General features: G+C 32.5%; 1 protein-coding gene across 4 annotated transcripts in view; it reads left to right on the top strand.

Moving 5' to 3' along the window:
- Nucleotides 1-18,808, top strand: part of LOC126881887 (phenoloxidase-activating factor 1-like) — a 134,836-nt gene that overhangs the window by 51,566 nt on the left and 64,462 nt on the right. For all 4 annotated transcript variants that reach the window (XM_050646536.1, XM_050646538.1, XM_050646537.1 and 1 more), the window contains exon 2: nucleotides 1,991-2,331. In XM_050646536.1, coding sequence (XP_050502493.1) covers nucleotides 1,991-2,331 — 341 coding nt within the window. The remainder of the gene's footprint in view (nucleotides 1-1,990; nucleotides 2,332-18,808) is intronic.

Here is an 18,808-nt window from a genome sequence, read left to right as displayed (position 1 = left end):
ATATCAACTTATGCCACTGCATATAACACCTTCATTTTTAACTTAGGCACATATCTACTTATGCCACCTTGTTAAACATCCTTTTTAGAGTACATATCAATAGGGCTTTTCATTCACAGTCATTTGTTTCGAGCTTCTGTCATGTGTCACATAATATTAATATATCTACGTCATACGTTATTGGTATATAACAATGATACAAACCAGAGACGTATGACGTAGATATATTAATATTATGTGACACATGACAGAAGCTCGAAACAAATGACAATCGATGAAAAACCCTATTGAAAACCAAAAACACGATTTTTTTGACATATCAACTTCTGCCATAACACCACAGTAAATAGGTATTCTTCGTTTGCGAGTATTTTTGTGTTGGTCATATTTTGTTTGTTCCCGTACTTGTGTGGTTGTACTGGGAGTAAGGAATGAAAGGGGTGCGTTTTTGAAGTGATCTTTGAAATAACTTATTGGGCTATTAACAATGATGTCTATGTTGTCAATATAGGTCAATGACGTCTAATGGTTTACTTAAGGAAATATGAAGAAAATGGCGATGATAGTTGAAGATTTGTGTTGTTCTTACCTATCTCTTCTGCATAATAATCATTATGTATCTGGTCTTTCAGAGGTCTGGGTTATGGTCTTCCATTCTTTTAAATTATCTTAAGGATTTATTGCGAGTTTATATATCTATTATTATATGTATATCAGTTAGGTACTATGTAAAAAGTAATTTTTTGTTGCCAAAACAATTTAATATTGGCTATTTACTCAATCTGTTACATATCGATAAATTACCATAATTATTTTTCTATAAATAATTATTTATAGAAAAGCAGAACAGAAATGAAGATCTAATAATAATACTACAAATAAAAACTTTTTGGGGACTTTGGTAAAACCCGCTGCAAAAAACAAAAAGTTTTTATTTGCATCATTCAAATTTAAAATTTATTATAATTTTAGACAATCGCTTGAAATGTCTTTTACATATGAATAAAACTCATGAATAATTGATTGTTTTCTAACATCTAATCGAATCAATAGAATTTCATGTTTAAAACCACGACTTGTATACAGGGTGCTATACATTGGGTAAAACTTCAGCAACAAATTGGCAATTAATTCCTTGCTGTTCATTTTTCTAGTTTCATAATTTTTGGCCGATATCTCGGCTCGGATTTTTCCGGGGATGAGTTTCGCGCTAGGGGTGATGGGGTAATTTTTGGGGGTTGGTCAATATACCAAGCAACAGCAATTAATTAGCAATAAAATATGCCGCCAAGATAGGCCCTGTAGCTCTTTTCATTGTCCAAGTGCAGCTATGACTATGCTAGCTTTACCGAAATTTAGTATAACTATTGTTTATCGGAAACAGTTGCAGCAATAAATTGTTTCTTTGCGTAATAAATTAGCAATAAATTATATTATTGGTCTAAATCAAATGGATATGCTAACTTTACCAACATAGAACTTACGAAATTCCTTGTGTAGACTGAGTACTAACAACTAATATAGACGTATATAGAAGGACACTTCACCACCACTACTACTAGTGATCTCCCCTTCGCCACTACAACCGCAGCAACCATCGACATCAAACTATTATCTTTGTAGACGAGGATGTTGCGGACGCGGTGATGAAGGGGAGATCATGTATGGACTCAGTAGTGTAGGTATTTCCCCAAGTGTTCCCGACTTTCTATACTAAAAAATGTCAGTGAAGCATCCTTCTATATGCGTTTATATTCATTGGTACTAAGCATCCGCCATCAAGAAGCTTTTGCTACCTCCCATCCAAACAGCACTTCCGCAGAACAAGAACCATCAACATTATAATTTACTGAATACTACAATCTTAGCCAAACATTTATTTAGAAAATACCCATTCCTTTTATTTTGAAATTGAATTTTATTTTTAATCAAAACGAAACCGTAGATTTTCTTATTTTGAATTTTATATGTTATTATTTTTATCTTCTAGAACTGGTTTGGTATAGTAAAGACTGATGACAACACCATGTACAAAATTCAAGCTCCGAACAAAAAGCTACTAGCTAACGTACCTACAAAGGTTCGCTTTTATATTAAATACGACACCAGTCAGCCACCTCCGAAGTTGGTGGAAATTCGTCTTAATGCCAAAACAGTTTGTCCTGAAAAAGGAGCGACGACCGAGGCTCCAGCAAGTACTGACATGTACTTCACAAGCCCTGAATTGAATATTCCGAGTACTCAAAGACCTTTTGAAAGACCTACACGACCATCAAGACCATCAAGACCTACTGTGCCTATAAATCCGCCAGTCAGCTCTATCGATAATTTGTAAGTATCACTATTATTTGTTATATAAAATTAGAAAAATGACAAGTTAAGATGAGAAATTTTAAACTAGCTTGAATACAATTATTGAGTCATTACAACTTCCTGTCATCTCTTGACAAGAATAAAAAACCGCTAAACGCCGTAAAAATGAGTGGCGCATACAATATTCCAGCTACAAAAGATCTGATATGAATATTACGTGGCGCGAAAATGTATTTTCATTTTGATGCAAAACAAAAGTCTACTTTTATTTTAAAAGATTTTTTCATAATATTTGCTCAATTTGAAGTAAAATGCGCCACAAAAGAGTAACTTTGATACAGTTTGAATTTTGAAACTCTTTTGTGGCGCGTTTACTTCAAATTTAGCAAATATTATGGAAAAATCTTTTAAAATAAAGCTAGAATTTTGTTTTGCATCAAAATGAAAATACATTTTCGCGCCACGTAATATTCATATCAGATCTTTTGTAGCTGGAATATTGTATGCGCCACTCATTTTTACGGCGTTTAGCGGTTTTTTATTCTTGTATCAGGAGTTTGTCAAAGTTATTTATAAATTAAATGAATGAAGTTAACTGCAATGTTTCTCGATTACACGTTAAGCTTTATAAATGGTCGCATTATCTCCCAAATGATCTAGTGTCCATCGAATGTACACTAGATTTTTTTCTATTCGAAATAGATTGAAAAAAATATTGGGATGGTCGGTAAATATACTCGGATTGCCAGTTGCCAGATTAAATTTACCGTCGTAACTACTACAACTACATAAACCATTTCGGGAATAATCGTTAATTGGATTATACTTTTGTAGCTTAATAACTTCTAAACGATTTAACCGATTTTGATCACTAAACATGAGTTTGAAACGTATTGACAAGTAGTATCTGATGCATCTAAGGTCAAGTATGATAACTAAAGCTATTACAGTAATTATTGAGCTTGAAAAACCGTTTTTTCCCATAGGAAATAGATTTGATCATACTTATGAAGCCTATAACTTAAAGATTCGAATTTTCCCGGATATGAGGTATACACCGTTAGATTCGTCTAGAGTCCTTTTACAAACGCTCAGTTATTGGCGCAATTCGTAGGTTGAAATTTTGAGCAATTGTCGAAAAACCAAAATTTTCAAAGTTTGTTTTTCAGTTTTTCGGCTATACTGAGCCGTGTGTATGTCTGATCCTGATGGCTTGAACACCATTTGAAAGCATAACTCAACACTATTGATTTGGTGTATTTGCGGTTCTCCTGTCTCTTCTTGAACCGAAGATATATACCCCCAAAAAATATGCCATTTTTTACCTACCAAGTCCTATAGCTGGCTTATGGTTGGTCAAAATTTGAAAACTACACCGGTTCTGAATCGGCCCTGACTCCTTCTTCAAATACAGAAAAAAAATTCAGATCGATTTAACTTTTCCACACACATACATATCCACAAACATTTTCCCTTTTTTAAATAGAAATTGAGTCATATTTCTGAGCTCGGTAACTTTTGAATGGTATTGAAACGAAATAGCGATTGACTACCCCAGCTAATTGAAACAATATTCGAAAATATTACCCCAACTAACCAAGATAGCCATCGTTACACCCTTAGCTTAGCTCAGTCACTCAGGTGTGTGTTCGTCTTGTCCTAACCTCAGATATGAACTATGAAAATTGGAATGGAAGCAAACAAAACATAGTTTTTAACTAATCATGTTTATTGTTCATAAAGATATAATAAATAAAATGACTTAGTAAATTGCATTAACAAATATATTCAAATTCTTGCCAAAAACTAACAATTCTGGATTATACTTATGGCTTTTGGTAGCTGATGGTATCTTCTTGATGTCGAATGGTACTGCTGCTGGTTCTGCAACGGGCTCTGGGGTTGTAGGTGTTGTATTCCACCAGGCCTACGGATGTTGGTCGTTGCAGTCTTGGTGATGCGGTTGCAGCCCTGATGACATGGTCCTCGTTGTTCTATCGCCGGCGATTTGAGGATGCTTGCAGCTCCCGGAGGGAGGAAAGTGATTTTATTCCCAAAAAACCCAAGAGGAAGATGATTTGTTGAAATAGAAAATGATTTATTTTTCGAATTACATGCCTTTTTAAGGATTAATTTTTCCCTTCCAGTGTATGTCAGGGAGTAGGGGGTCAAGTCGATGAAGTGACACTGTCATTGAAAACGACGTTTAAAATGACAACCAAGTACTATGAAGTAGCGGCATGTTCCGTATTGAAAATACAGATATTTGGAGAGTATGAATATATGAGGTATGTTCAGTATGATGATTTAGATTTTAGATGAAAAGAAATATACTAAATAGAAGATAATAAAAGAGGGTAATAAAAGAGAGCGCCAACCGATTTTTAAAGGGGAAAATGGGTAAACCAATTAGAAGAAGATAATTATTAATGAAATATTAAAGGAAATAAGGTATAATAATTATTTAAAAATAAAATATCAAAGATGTGACGTTTGTAACGTTACACACTCCTCTCACCCATCAGAAAAATTTTGAACACACGTGAGAAATTTTTCTCAAAGAAAACAGGAATGTTACACACTCCCTCCACTCATCAGAAAAATTTCGAAGACAGGTGAGAAATTTTTCTCAAAGAAAATAAGAAGACATAGTTCTAACTAGAAATAAATATATGCAGTAGTAATCGTTCAAAACAAATCAAAAATAAATACTCATAATAAAGTAATTATTAAGTCAATGTATATAGTTAATTTAAATTATTAATCATAAAAAATTTTAAAGTACCAAAATAATTTTCAGATGTTACTCTGGGGAAAATAAAAATATTACCCAATGAATTGTAGTATTCATCACACTATAAAATATTTATTTATTATAAATAAATGACATCAGAGAATATCTATCTCTGGATAAAAAAAAATAGATGTACTTTAAAAAAGTATGAAATCAATTCAAAATTATAAAGACATGTAGTATAAAGTGTAAGTAATAATTAAATTCAACTAAAAATCCAAGAAAGTAATAATTAAAGGTAAATAAGTTGACCTAAGCCAAATAATGTTGTTATTTATTAAAATGAATTGCAAATATTCAGGTATTTATATAAAATAAAAGGCATATTATAACCAGATTTAAGTAAATATAAGGGATATCACATCCTATATAAAATAAATAAATAGCTATTGGAGCTACTAACAACAACTGAATCTCGAACAAAATAACAAGTACTCGGATAACAAGTACCTAAAGTAAGGTAATAATATAATAATCAATATGATAAGGTGAGTAAAAGCATATAAGTAGATAAAGATAATATAAGTATAATATAATAAAAAGAAACGCAAGTGCAACTATAGATAAACTATTAAAAAAAATAGGTACCAACTACATGGAAAGCCAAATAAGACAAAGTTCTACACCAAAGGGTTTGAAAAAACTGCATAAAACTAGTCATAAAAGACTTAACCAATAAGTTAATAAAGAGAGAGATAATGATACATAATGCAAATGTTACTTCCATCAAATGCATACCAGGGATCTACACTAGAGAACAAAATATATGTATAAAAATGCATAAATATGATTTGCAAAGATGGAAAATAACAAATGCTAGTAGCTAAACTACAATCATACTTCAAAGCGCCACAATTCTACACCAGATTTCTAAAAGTAGATATGCATAGAATTGTTTGAACTCCAAAAGAAAAAATTTATAAAAGACATCATCCTAAAAATAATATACAGCATTAAACTGTATATCAACAGTCATTAAGACCAAAAAAACGGAACTCAGACTCAATAGATCTGGCCCAACCCTATGGATAACTTATATGTACCCTAGGAAAAAAAACACTAGGTGTCTATGCAGCTATATTTAAGCCATACACAACTTATAAGTGCCGGATGAGGCTTTCGTGCTAATCTGTATCAAAAATCAGTACAACACCCAAAATAAAATAATAAAACAATAATATATAGATAAATAGGGCATTGTTAAATAAAAAAGATGTTAAATATAATGTTTATCATAATTAATATAAGTGCAATAATGCAAAAAATTGAAAAATGTAAAATATCATGCTTTACGAACTTGAGATTCAAGACAAGAAGAAGAATGGTTTAAATTAATATTCCGAATAAGTAAAGAAGAAGAATAAGAATAAAATACCTCAATGAAAGAAAAGAACTTGAAAATTGTCCTAGTCTTTACTATACAAGTAAAGTAGTATATACCATCCGGACAGAAAGTTCGACGGAAACAACAAAATTTTTGGTAGTTGTACAAAATTGGTAATAAATATATGAAAACAACTAGGAAATATAAGAATAAGTAAAAAGTAATTGAAAATAAGTAATAAAACAAGATTTAAATGCACTTTAGAGTACACAGAAGTACCTATGAAAAGAACGCAGAAGAAATAGTACTTATAAAAAGTACAGAAAATATGACAATAAATGGAAAAATTCTCTTGGGTTTTGGAAAGTTACGACAAAATAAGAGTAATTAAAGAAGAACTACCAAAAAAACTGGTTAAATTGAAAAAAAAACAGAAAAACACCATGTGGACATTACTATCAAGGTCCTAACATAAAAATTAGCCAAAAAAAAGTAGGTAAAAAGTAGCAAAATGTTAAAAATACCAATATTTGCAACTGTAAATGTATTTTAAATCAATTATGCTGAAATATATAATTAAATTATTGAAACTGGTAATACTTTTTGACCCATAACATGTGAAAATATATAAAAATTAGTCAAAAAGCTAGTCAAAAAGTACCAAAATAGATAATATAGACTTACTGCAAAAATTGAATATAAAAATGAAATATAAGAAAATAGTATTTATTAATGCTTGTTGTCTGCTACCAAACCACACATTCACAGCTGGATTCTTCGGATAAGACAAGTGCGTTGGTGCGCCAGTGTAACGAAAAAACGCACATGAGAAACGTTGCGGCGCCAGTGTAACGAGTAAGCGATTGACTACCCCAGCTAATTGAAACAATATTCGAAAATATTACCCCAACTAACCAAGATAGCCATCGTTACACCCTTAGCTTAGCTCAGTCACTCAGGTGTGTGTTCGTCTTGTCCTAACCTCAGATATGAACTATGAAAATTGGAATGGAAGCAAACAAAACATAGTTTTTAACTAATCATGTTTATTGTTCATAAAGATATAATAAATAAAATGACTTAGTAAATTGCATTAACAAATATATTCAAATTCTTGCCAAAAACTAACAATTCTGGATTATACTTATGGCTTTTGGTAGCTGATGGTATCTTCTTGATGTCGAATGGTACTGCTGCTGGTTCTGCAACGGGCTCTGGGGTTGTAGGTGTTGTATTCCACCAGGCCTACGGATGTTGGTCGTTGCAGTCTTGGTGATGCGGTTGCAGCCCTGATGACATGGTCCTCGTTGTTCTATCGCCGGCGATTTGAGGATGCTTGCAGCTCCCGGAGGGAGGAAAGTGATTTTATTCCCAAAAAACCCAAGAGGAAGATGATTTGTTGAAATAGAAAATGATTTATTTTTCGAATTACATGCCTTTTTAAGAGGATCGGTACGTATTTTCGGCTGCAATGCTATTCAAATGGGGATTCATTTTTTTCAAATCCTGAGAAAACTAATACGTATTTTTGAAAAATTTAAACGCAGAATGAAAGATTACGTTATTAGCGAGGGCCGAAAGTCCCTGAGAACTTCTATAATGTTTATTTTAATAAGTTACAGGGGTGAAAAAACTAAGAGAAAATTTAGTGTGATTTTTAATTTCAAATATCTCATTCAAAATAAACTTTTTATTTATTCTAAGGGACTTTCGGCCCTCGGTAATAATTTAGTCTTTCATTCTGCGTTTAAATTTTTCAAAAATATTTATTGGTTTTTTCAGGATTTGAAAAAAATGAACACAATGCCGTGGTAATATTTTCCAAATCTGTCTTTGTCTTACAACGCACTCAACCGAATATAATATTGTCAGCATATATTGTCAGTCAGACACTGACAATCAGTGACAATTTTAAATATTTGACATTGCATCGGGAATATTTTGAGAAATTGATTAAATATTATTGATATATAGTGTATTTGATAAATAATTGATTTAAGACGTGAACTTAATAAATAGTACATTTTATACCGCGGGACTGAAGTAGTACATTTAATCCTGAAGGTAAAGTTTATGGCCCGACCGCAGGGAGGGCCATAATTTACCTGAAGGATTAAATGTACTTCAGTCGCAAGGTATATACGATACTTTTCGTACTTCCGGTATGATTTTATTAATTATTTCAATAATTTCAATCAGTTTTTTCTCTCTTCAACTCATTTAATAAACTGTCTTTAAAATAAGTTACCATAGTAACATTGCGTTGTGACAGTTATAATTTAGAAACATTGTCATTACTAGTGTCATTGTAAAGAAACATTGTTATTGATAATTATTGGTATCATGAGTGAAGAAGGTGTATCTGATATTGATAAAAGAGCAGCCGAAGTAGGTGAAGAATTGTTACCACCGAAATCTAGAAAACTATACGAGCAGCAGTACGATGCTTTTAAAAAGTGGTGCCGCTTAAAAAATGTGAGACAACCTACTGAAAATGCGCTGTTAGTCTACTTCGATGATAAATCAAAAGCGGTTTGTGCCTCAACTCTCTGGGCACATTACTCAATGCTGAAATCGGTTATTAACATTAGAGAAGATATTGATATAAGTAAATTTCCAAAATTATTAGCTTTTTTGAAGAGAAGAAATGAGGGATTTAAGCCAAAGAAGTCAAGAATTCTCACGTCTGAGCAGGTAGATCAGTTCTTACGGGAGGCTCCGGATGATAAATATTTAATGCTTAAGGTAAATTTGGAAATTTGTTTATATTCAGAAATTTTAAGAAATCAATTTTTTTGTAGGTTGCACTTATTTTGGGCGTTGCGGGAGCTTGTCGTGGAAAAGAGTTGGTTGATTTAGAAATCGACGATGTGAGAGATTTGGGCGATTCCTTCCTAATTGCGATTAGAAACACCAAAAATAAAATTGACCGAAATTTTGTGATCAAAAATTCAGAAAACAGTGCCATCAGTTTTGTGGCGATATTTCGGAAATATGTGGCATTGCGAAAGACAGGGACAACTCATTCAAAATTTTTTGTTCAATACATCAACAAAGAATGTACTACGCGAGTAGTAGGAAAAAACATGTTTGGTACAATTCCACGGCAAATAGCAGCTTTCTTGAAATTAGAAAATGCGACGTCTTATACGGGACATTGTTTTAGACGCACATCTGCGTCTTTGTTAGCTGATTCGGGAGCAACAATAGACGTGCTGAAGAGACATGGAGGATGGAAATCCTCCAACGTGGCCGAGGGATATATTGAATCGTCTATTAAAAATAAACAAAAAATTTCAGATAAAATATTTGGTCAAGTCGCCGATTCGTCCACTATAGTTATGCCACAGTCCTCATTCTCGCTTCCTGTTTCCGCAGGATCTTCGAAACAAACACCAGTTCAATATGAAAAGGACCTATCTGTTACTCGTCAGTTACCTGCTGCATTAACCCAGGAAAGACTGGTCAATATGACGAACTGTCACAATATTAATTTGAATATTAACGTTAATTACCATTCTAATTAATTATATTTTTCAATAAAATATCCCTTAAATTCGTTTGTTTGTGATTTAATCGTTCCGGGAGTTTCGTCAATATTTAATCCCGGAGGGATTAAATGTGACACTTTAGTACCTGTCACAAGGGAGTGAAGTTGTCACTTTAGGCCCGGAAGTACGAAAAAGTTATTTATTGTGTATTATTTGTGGAAGATCCAAGCAGAGAATACATCAGATATATCCTGTGATCCAAGTATTTTGTTGTTAGAGATGTTCAAAATTTTAAGCGTTCCAAAATAACAAAATATTATTAAAAAATCACTTTAACACTTTTCCTCTTTTCTCGATTGATTATTAGTTTTTGTTGTACAAATAAATTATTACAATCACTGAAAACATAGTTAGTGAAAAAAATATCACATTTATTAACTGAATTAATAATTTGCAATTATAAAAATAACAGTTATCCAAGAACATTCAAAAGCCATCTCTTTAAATTAATTATGACATTTTCAAGTAGAATGACATTCTAGTAATGTTTACATATCCACACCAGTGTGAATTTTACTACACGTAATTTGCCGTGTAAAGCCAGAAAAAGTAGGGATACACGTTAAATATTTGCGAATTATGTACCCATAGCCTTAAGGATTAATTTTTCCCTTCCAGTGTATGTCAGGGAGTAGGGGGTCAAGTCTTCTTCTTCTTCTTCCTTTTTTTTTTGGGTTTCGATTTTTTTTTAATCATTTACCCAGTACATGTTATTGGTTATGCGCGTCTTGCTCAAGGCAATGCATAACCAGGTGTCCTGTCAACTTCAGATCTATTTTTTTTTTGGTCCTGTGTGTTCCTTGTCCTTCTTCTTGTTTTTCTGTAGATAGAGGGGGAAAAGTGTTACAACATTTAAGGTTAACTTAAGACTTTTCTCGTTTGGGGGTAGCTTCCAAACATTTTCACATAGGTTTAGGGCTGGCTACCTTCGGTTAGGATTAAGGATTTTAAGGATACAAATATAATTTTTGACATTTTAGGAGATTCCCTGTATTTTCTGAAGTATTTATTTATTGTTATTGTTATTATTATTATTTTTTGAAAATTCTATAGATCTACTTGAAAAAATTTGATAAATTTATTGATTATCTTAATAACTTTATTCGAGGGTTTATATAAAATGCTCTGTAAAGATATTGGACTGTCTATTCCAGCTTTTATTAGTTCTAGATACAAATCCATATCTTTATGTTTATTTATGGGGCACTCAAAGATGATGTGTACCAATGTTCCCATAGTACCGCATTCGCATATCGGTGTTTCCGTTTTGCCTATTTTGTGGAGATAACAAGGAGTTTTGCAATGTCCACTTCGTCAACGATTAAGGTTAGTAATATTGTTCCTACCCAAATATCCACATTTGTTATACCAAGGTTTTATAGGGAAACTATCCTGCAGTCCATAATAGTCCGGATATTTACCTTTGGGGTCAAGTCGATGAAGTGACACTGTCATTGAAAACGACGTTTAAAATGACAACCAAGTACTATGAAGTAGCGGCATGTTCCGTATTGAAAATACAGATATTTGGAGAGTATGAATATATGAGGTATGTTCAGTATGATGATTTAGATTTTAGATGAAAAGAAATATACTAAATAGAAGATAATAAAAGAGGGTAATAAAAGAGAGCGCCAACCGATTTTTAAAGGGGAAAATGGGTAAACCAATTAGAAGAAGATAATTATTAATGAAATATTAAAGGAAATAAGGTATAATAATTATTTAAAAATAAAATATCAAAGATGTGACGTTTGTAACGTTACAGTATAACTGATTTTTAAAATTAGACATGCGTTGGAAAGGTAATGATCAGTGCTATTAGAAGCCGCAAAGGTCGGACTTAAATTTTCCAAGCTTTTGGGAGTTTTGGGAACGAAAACGAAAAACAGACTTTAAATAGGAAGGGCCGTAAAATCCACACCCTTGAATGGGTGAGTTTTTCCTGAAGTTTAAGATGGGAATTGGTCCAATTTTCAATTCAGTCAGAATTAGAAAATCGAAAATTTCGTGTATACAGGGTGTTTCATTAATATATGTCCATAAAATAACTGGAGAAACCTTAGCACAAAATACGAAGATTTAACCTAAAACACTTAAATAAAATGTGGTCCCTTACTGAGTTACAGGGTGTTTTATCTAAAAATTTAAAAACTATTTTTGCCCAGCATTTTAAAACTATTCGACGTATCCTTTTCATACTTGGCAGAAAGTGTGACTACTATACACCCTACTAAATTATGATAAACAAACGTTTATAGCTACTACCAGAGGGGCTAGTGAATGGTTGACCCTTCTCAAATTCTACGCCACTGGAGGAAATACTATTTTAGTGCCCTTTTTAGATTTTCCAATACTTTCTACGTAAATAATATACTCTTCGTTGGTAACGATTAAGTTATTAGTTTTCGAGATATTTGAAGTTAAATATGAAACAGCACAGTTATTTTGATTAATTATTTATTATATGTATGATTCATATGATTAAAATTTAAAAATTATTTGTACCCAGTACTTTAAAACTATTTGGCGTATCCTTATCATACTTGGCAGAAAGTGTAGGTACTGTACACCCTACTGAATTAAGATAAATAAACGTTTCTAGCTACTACCAGAGGCGTACGACAGGGGATAGTGGCTGGTTGACCCTTCCCAAATTCTACGCCACTGACGAAACTGCTATTTTAGTGTAATTTTTTGAATTTCCAGTACTTTTTATGTAAATAATATACTCTTTATTCGGAGCGATAAAATGATTAATTTTCGAGATATTTGAAATTAAAAATGAAGCGACACAATATATTAATCAAAATAACCGTGTCGTTTCATTTTTAACTTCAAAGATCTCGAAAACTAATGACTTTATCGTTACGAATGAAGAGTATATTATTTTCATAGAAAGTATTGGAGAATCCAGTAATTGAACTAAAATAGCAATTCCGCCAGTGGCGTAGAATTTGGAAAGGGTCAACTATTCCCTTTCCCCCGTCGTACGCCTCTGGTAATAGCCAGAAACGTTTGTTTAACATAATTTAGTAGTTTGTACAGTACCTATACTTCCTGCCAAGTATAAAAAGAATACGTAGAATAGTTTTAAAATTCTGAGCAAAAATAGTTTTTAAATTTTTAGATAAAACACCCTGTAACTCAGTAAGGAACCACATTTTATTTAAGAGTTTTAGGTTAAATCTTCGTATTTTGTGCTAAGGTTTCTCCAGTTACTATATGGACAATTATTAATGAAACACCCTGTATATAGTGTCGCGTGTAGGGGGTGTGTGTGTGCGCCACTGACGAGAACTGCCGTTCTCTGGTAATGATACTCTATTTGGCAGAGGCTCGTAATGTGCAGTGATATATCCAAATGGGTATTTGTTTATTTATTGATAAGGTATTACATAGAGACAAAGTATATTTTTATGCTATCAGCCAGTCTTTTGTTTTATTTGCAAATACAAATTGCGACAGGTTAGGGTCTGGTATATTTCTAAGGGCAGTAAATATCCTCCAGAAGTACCAAAGTAGCATAGACATATTACCAAAGAATTTAGAAAAATGAAAGTAGTATAGACATGTTAGCTTAACCTTTTTTTATGGTGCCATTATAATGCCTATTTTTATTTAATTAATGAATATTGGTGATTACTTCGTCAACTGTTTCTCTATTCTCTGCTGTTCTTAATAGTTGTTTATAATTTAAACCCGTCTAATGTCGGGTGACTGACTTGGCTGTAGATTCGTTTTTTTTTTCTGTAAATTTGTTCCTGCTGATTTGTCCTTTGTGGTTGCCTAGGTAAGGTGATTTTCTTATCTTTCTTCTCCTTTAACTTCTGCGTTTATTTTGATATCATGCATCTACAGTTTGTAAAAAAATACTAAAGACTTCCACAAAGAGAAAAGAGGAATGGATGACCGACGAGATACTGAATATGATGGAACAACGGAGACAATATAAGAACAAAGATACAGGGAGATTAACCACGAGATAAGGAATTTGATAAAGCATGCAAGAGAAAAACACTTTGAAGAGAAATGCGAAGAGATCGAGGACCTCCAAAAAAGATACGGCCTATTTAATCTTCATAAGAAAGTCGAAGAAATGGCTGGACTAAGAAAACAAAATCACACTGGTGCATTTTTGGATAGACACGGGGTTGCTATAACACAGACCGATGAGAAAGTACAACGTTGGGCAGAATACATAGACGAACTGTTCGATGATGAAAGAGGAGACCTGGAACACATAGAACTTACTTCAGGAGAAATAGATCCAGATATTACAAAAGAAGAAATAATCCACGCATTAAAAACAATGAAGAACGGAAAATCCCAGGACCTGACATGCTTCCTATCGACCTTCTAAAAATTATAAATAAGCAGCATATTGATGTTTTAGTGATACTCTTAAACAAAATTTATAACTTAGGCACATTACCCAAAGAATGGTTAACGTCAATCTTTATTTGTCTCCCTAAAAACAAAAACGCCAGAGAATGCGGTGACTACCGCACCATTAGCTTGATGTTACATGTGCTAAAGTTGCTATGTATTGAAAGTCATCCATAACCGAATATATCATAAACTGGACATAGACATTAATGTCTAATAAACAAAGGTGCCTAGACGTCAATCAAGATATATATGCGTGTTTTATTGACTATAATAAAGCATTCGACAAAGTACGACATGAACAATTAATGCTTGTCCTGGAATCAAAGAAAATAGACTACAAAGATATAAACACCGAGCAAAAGTACGTGTTAACGATCAGCTATCAGAGGAAATTGAAATCAGACGTGGAGTGAGAAAGGGATGCGTGTTGTCGCCAATTCTTTTTAATGCCTACTCGGAAGACATCTTGAAAAAAGCTCTTGAGGGTGAAACAGCTGAAATAAAGGTAAACGGAGATCCCAATCCGATGATTGCCGACCTCCGTCGCGGAAATGATACTTAAAGAAGAAGAAGATCTACAGTTTGTTGGGTGACCTTCTCCTCAGTGAGCAGTTTTGAACACATTTTGGAAGGACATTCTTAGGCTTATCGCAGTTTTTTGTCAGATGCTTACCAGTACATCTAACACATCGTGGTTCAAAGTATCTTTCCGTGTGACCATAGGCTTAACATCTTTTGCATTGGTGCACAAGTCTCGATTTCCTTAACGACAATATTTTAACTCGAACACCTAATATGTCGAAAATCTCGAATATTTTATCAACACTTTTGTCATGTTTAAATGAAATCATAAACATATTAAAGGGTTGTAGTCCATTGAAATGTTACATTTAGGGTTGCATTTCTTAGAGGAGCCAATTTTATTTTTTTTTAATGTGTAGGGGGGTTCAGTAGAAGCTTAAGTTCAAGTTTTTGGGGTCGCCACCCTTGTCCCCAGGCCGCCATATTTAAAAAAAGGGGTGCAAAGGGCTTTCGAGCTGTATCTCCTAAACTAGCAATCCTACAGAAAATTTAATTACACATAAAATGTAGCAAATTAAATTTTATATAATTTTATATCTATTACTTTTTATCGTCAAGTGAACAACAAAAAAGTTATAAACAAAAATATGAGAAAAATTTTGTAAGAAGTTTCCTTTTGGAGGTTATAACTTTGTTTTCGATCATTTCACAATAAAATACCATCAAAGCGATTTTGTAGAGGATTTTTCAACGAATAATTTTCACTATAAAGTTGTTTAATTTTATTTATTATCTAGGTTTTACAGCGCTCCAATCTTGACCAGATTCTCGAATTCTCATAGGAATACAATAAAAAAAATACTTTATATTAGTCGAGCGGCAGCAATCGTTATGCCGACCACGAAAATCAAATTTAATGTGAATGACCAATTTTGGTCTATTTTTATGTTTTCGAGGTCGCTGAATCCGAATATGAAGTTTATTTTTACATATCTAGGTTTGATGGAACATGTTCAAAAATCAAATTTTATACAAAAATGACGAAAATCAATTTTGATGATTTTTCAAATTTACCTCGCTGTATCTTTGGTCGCTGTAAATATTTCCTTTTGAAAATTTTACTGTGTCATCTTTGAAGTTTGTAGATAACAATGAAATTTGTCAAAAATGTTTAAACACGTTAAGAGGAAACAGTAGCGATCAACAGGTAGCCAAAACGCGTTCCAAGATTGCGGCTGTAATTTTGAATATTTTTTCGAGATATTTGGCACACGTATTCGTAATATAATAAAGAATGGCGGTACAGAGCCCAATTTGAAAAATACATTAATATGTGGAAATTACTCCGTAATTAAATACAATATTTAAAAAAAAAACGAGCCTGTACCGCCATTAAGAAGAATAAAAAAATACACTTTCTTCAAATAAACTTTTTTATCCGATGCCTAGATTTTGTGTCATTTTGAAACTACTAAAATTTTTTATTTCATTAGTAGTTCCAAACTGACACAAAATCTAGGCATCGGATAAAAAAGTTTATTTGAAGAAAGTGTATTTTTTTGTTCTTCGTAATGGCGGTACAGGTTCTTTTTTTAATATTGTATTTAATTACGGAGTAATTTCCACATATTATTAAATTTTTCAAATTGGGCTCTGTACCGCCACTCTTTATTATATTACGAATACGTGTGCCAAATATCTCGAATAATTATTCAAAATTACAGCCGCAATCTTGGAACGCGTTTTGGCTACCTGTTGATCGCTACTGTATCACCTTAAAAAAGGAGTTGTTAGTTTTTAAACATTTTGTCATCATATTTCGTTAATTTCATGTTTACTTAAAAAAGTTGAGTGACAAACTTTTTAGTTTATAATTTTAACCAACACAAAAATAATAGTTATTTATGACATAAGTGTTAAAAATACACGTTTAAGGCACGCGCACGCATGTGAAAGTTTCCAGAATGAGCGATAGCGAGTTCTGCAATTCACATGAGTGCCTTAAAAATGTACTTTTTAACACGCATATCATACAATATTTTTTCTACAAACGTAATTACAGGACAATATCTACATAAAACTTTTACTTGAACTTGACTGACATTCCATTTTTATTTTTTTTTGACATTACATCAAAATTTCCTATACGGTCAATACGAACTGCAGTGCCTTAAAAATATTTTAAAGCACTAGTGCCTTAAAGTAGCATTTTTAACGCTCGTATGGAGTGCTAAAATTGCAATTTTAACACGGTTGTAGAAAAAATATAATTCATGAAGAAGTTTTTTGGAAAATTTAAAGTCAAAATAAACAATAGGAAAAAAGGTATGTTATGAATACTTCATAGACAAACGGCACACCCCAAAAAACGCTTATATTTCGAGATCCTGACACGGTGTGGTGAATGGCTAATTTTGATCATACTTTATGATTTTGATATCAAAAATTCGTTTTTTGCTCTTCTTAAGCATTTTGCAATTTACGGTTGCGTCATTCTTCTTCTGAACCGGCGAATTTGTCCTTAAACAACTTCTTGGGCCTTTTCTATATATGCTTAGGGTTATAAGTTTTATAATGTGGAAAAAGGTCAAAAACAGATTAATAATACCATAGGAATGTTAAAATCATAATAAATTGTATGAATAAAAAATATATATAGATGGAAAAGTAAGCCTAACTTTTGTTTTTATTGTATCCCTATGAGCATTCGAGAATCTGGTCAAGTTTGGAGCGCTGTAAAACCTATATAAATAAATAGAATTAAACAACTTTATAGTGGAAATTGTTCGCTGAAAAATGCTCTACAAAATTGCTAAAATGTTATTTTATTTTAAAATGAACTGAAAAAAAGTTATAACCTCCAAAAGGAAACTTGTTAAAATTTTTTCTCATATTTTTGTTTATATCTTTTTTGTTGGTCACTTGACGATAAAAAGTAATAGAAACAAAACTGTAGAAAATTTAATTTGCAACATTTTATGTTTAATTAGATTTTCCGTAGGGTTGGTGTATTACGAGATATAGCGCGAAACCCCTTTGCATCCCATTTCCAAGGTGGCGGCCGGGGGACAAGGGTGGCGACCCCAAAAACTTGAACTTAAGCTTCTACTGTTCCCCCCTACACATTAAAAAAATAAAATTGACTCCTCTAACAAATGCAAGGTATGGCGTAAAAAATGTAACATTTTAATGGACTATTGTTTAGTCTTCTATTTTAGTTTCGGAGTAGCTTCAATGATTTTGTAACCCCGTTTAAAGCGGCAGTTTCACATAGCAGTTCACTGTTATCACAGCGACTGTTAGGTAGGCGTGGTTTGACTGTCACCTTTTCTTCGTTGTGAATCATACCACTTCGATCGCAGTAGATTGTTATAAGAATTACTGCGATAAGTAGAAATATTTCTAGTTTTGCTATCGCAGTAACTTATTTATAAAATAAAAATGGCGAATTCTGGCGAAAACACATTACGTTCTCGGACGAAAAAAATGTTTTTATTCATTTAAGAGAAAGGATGCAATTGCAAAAATTGCGGAAAAGGTGGGTATAGATTATAGATACAGAAACCATAAAACAAGAAGATAGCATCCATAATAATAGCAACGTATCTACTAGAAAAAAAGAAAATTCATGATAGCCAACCAACAGGAATGAGCACAGATGATTATTTACTGTCCAACACAGTGCCATGGTTTTAATGGTTCTGTTAATAAATTATTTTCTATGTCAAAGCCAGGTCTGTTTAATAACGGTCTGTTCACCCAATATCTTTTTTTACTGTATGTTCGTTTCGCCACCGAGGGTACTTTTTTCCATAATATTTTTATTTCTTCAATAGTAATAAATAAGTTGTAACACCATCTACACCTTTTTTTTATTCGGCGCCATCTTTAAAAACTGACTATTTCATTTGG

This window comes from Diabrotica virgifera, chromosome 3, assembly GCF_917563875.1.
Source record: "Diabrotica virgifera virgifera chromosome 3, PGI_DIABVI_V3a".
Lineage (NCBI taxonomy): Eukaryota > Metazoa > Arthropoda > Insecta > Coleoptera > Chrysomelidae > Diabrotica > Diabrotica virgifera.
The sequence above is the reverse complement of the archived record's forward strand: the minus strand, read 5'-3'. Positions and strand labels throughout refer to the sequence as shown.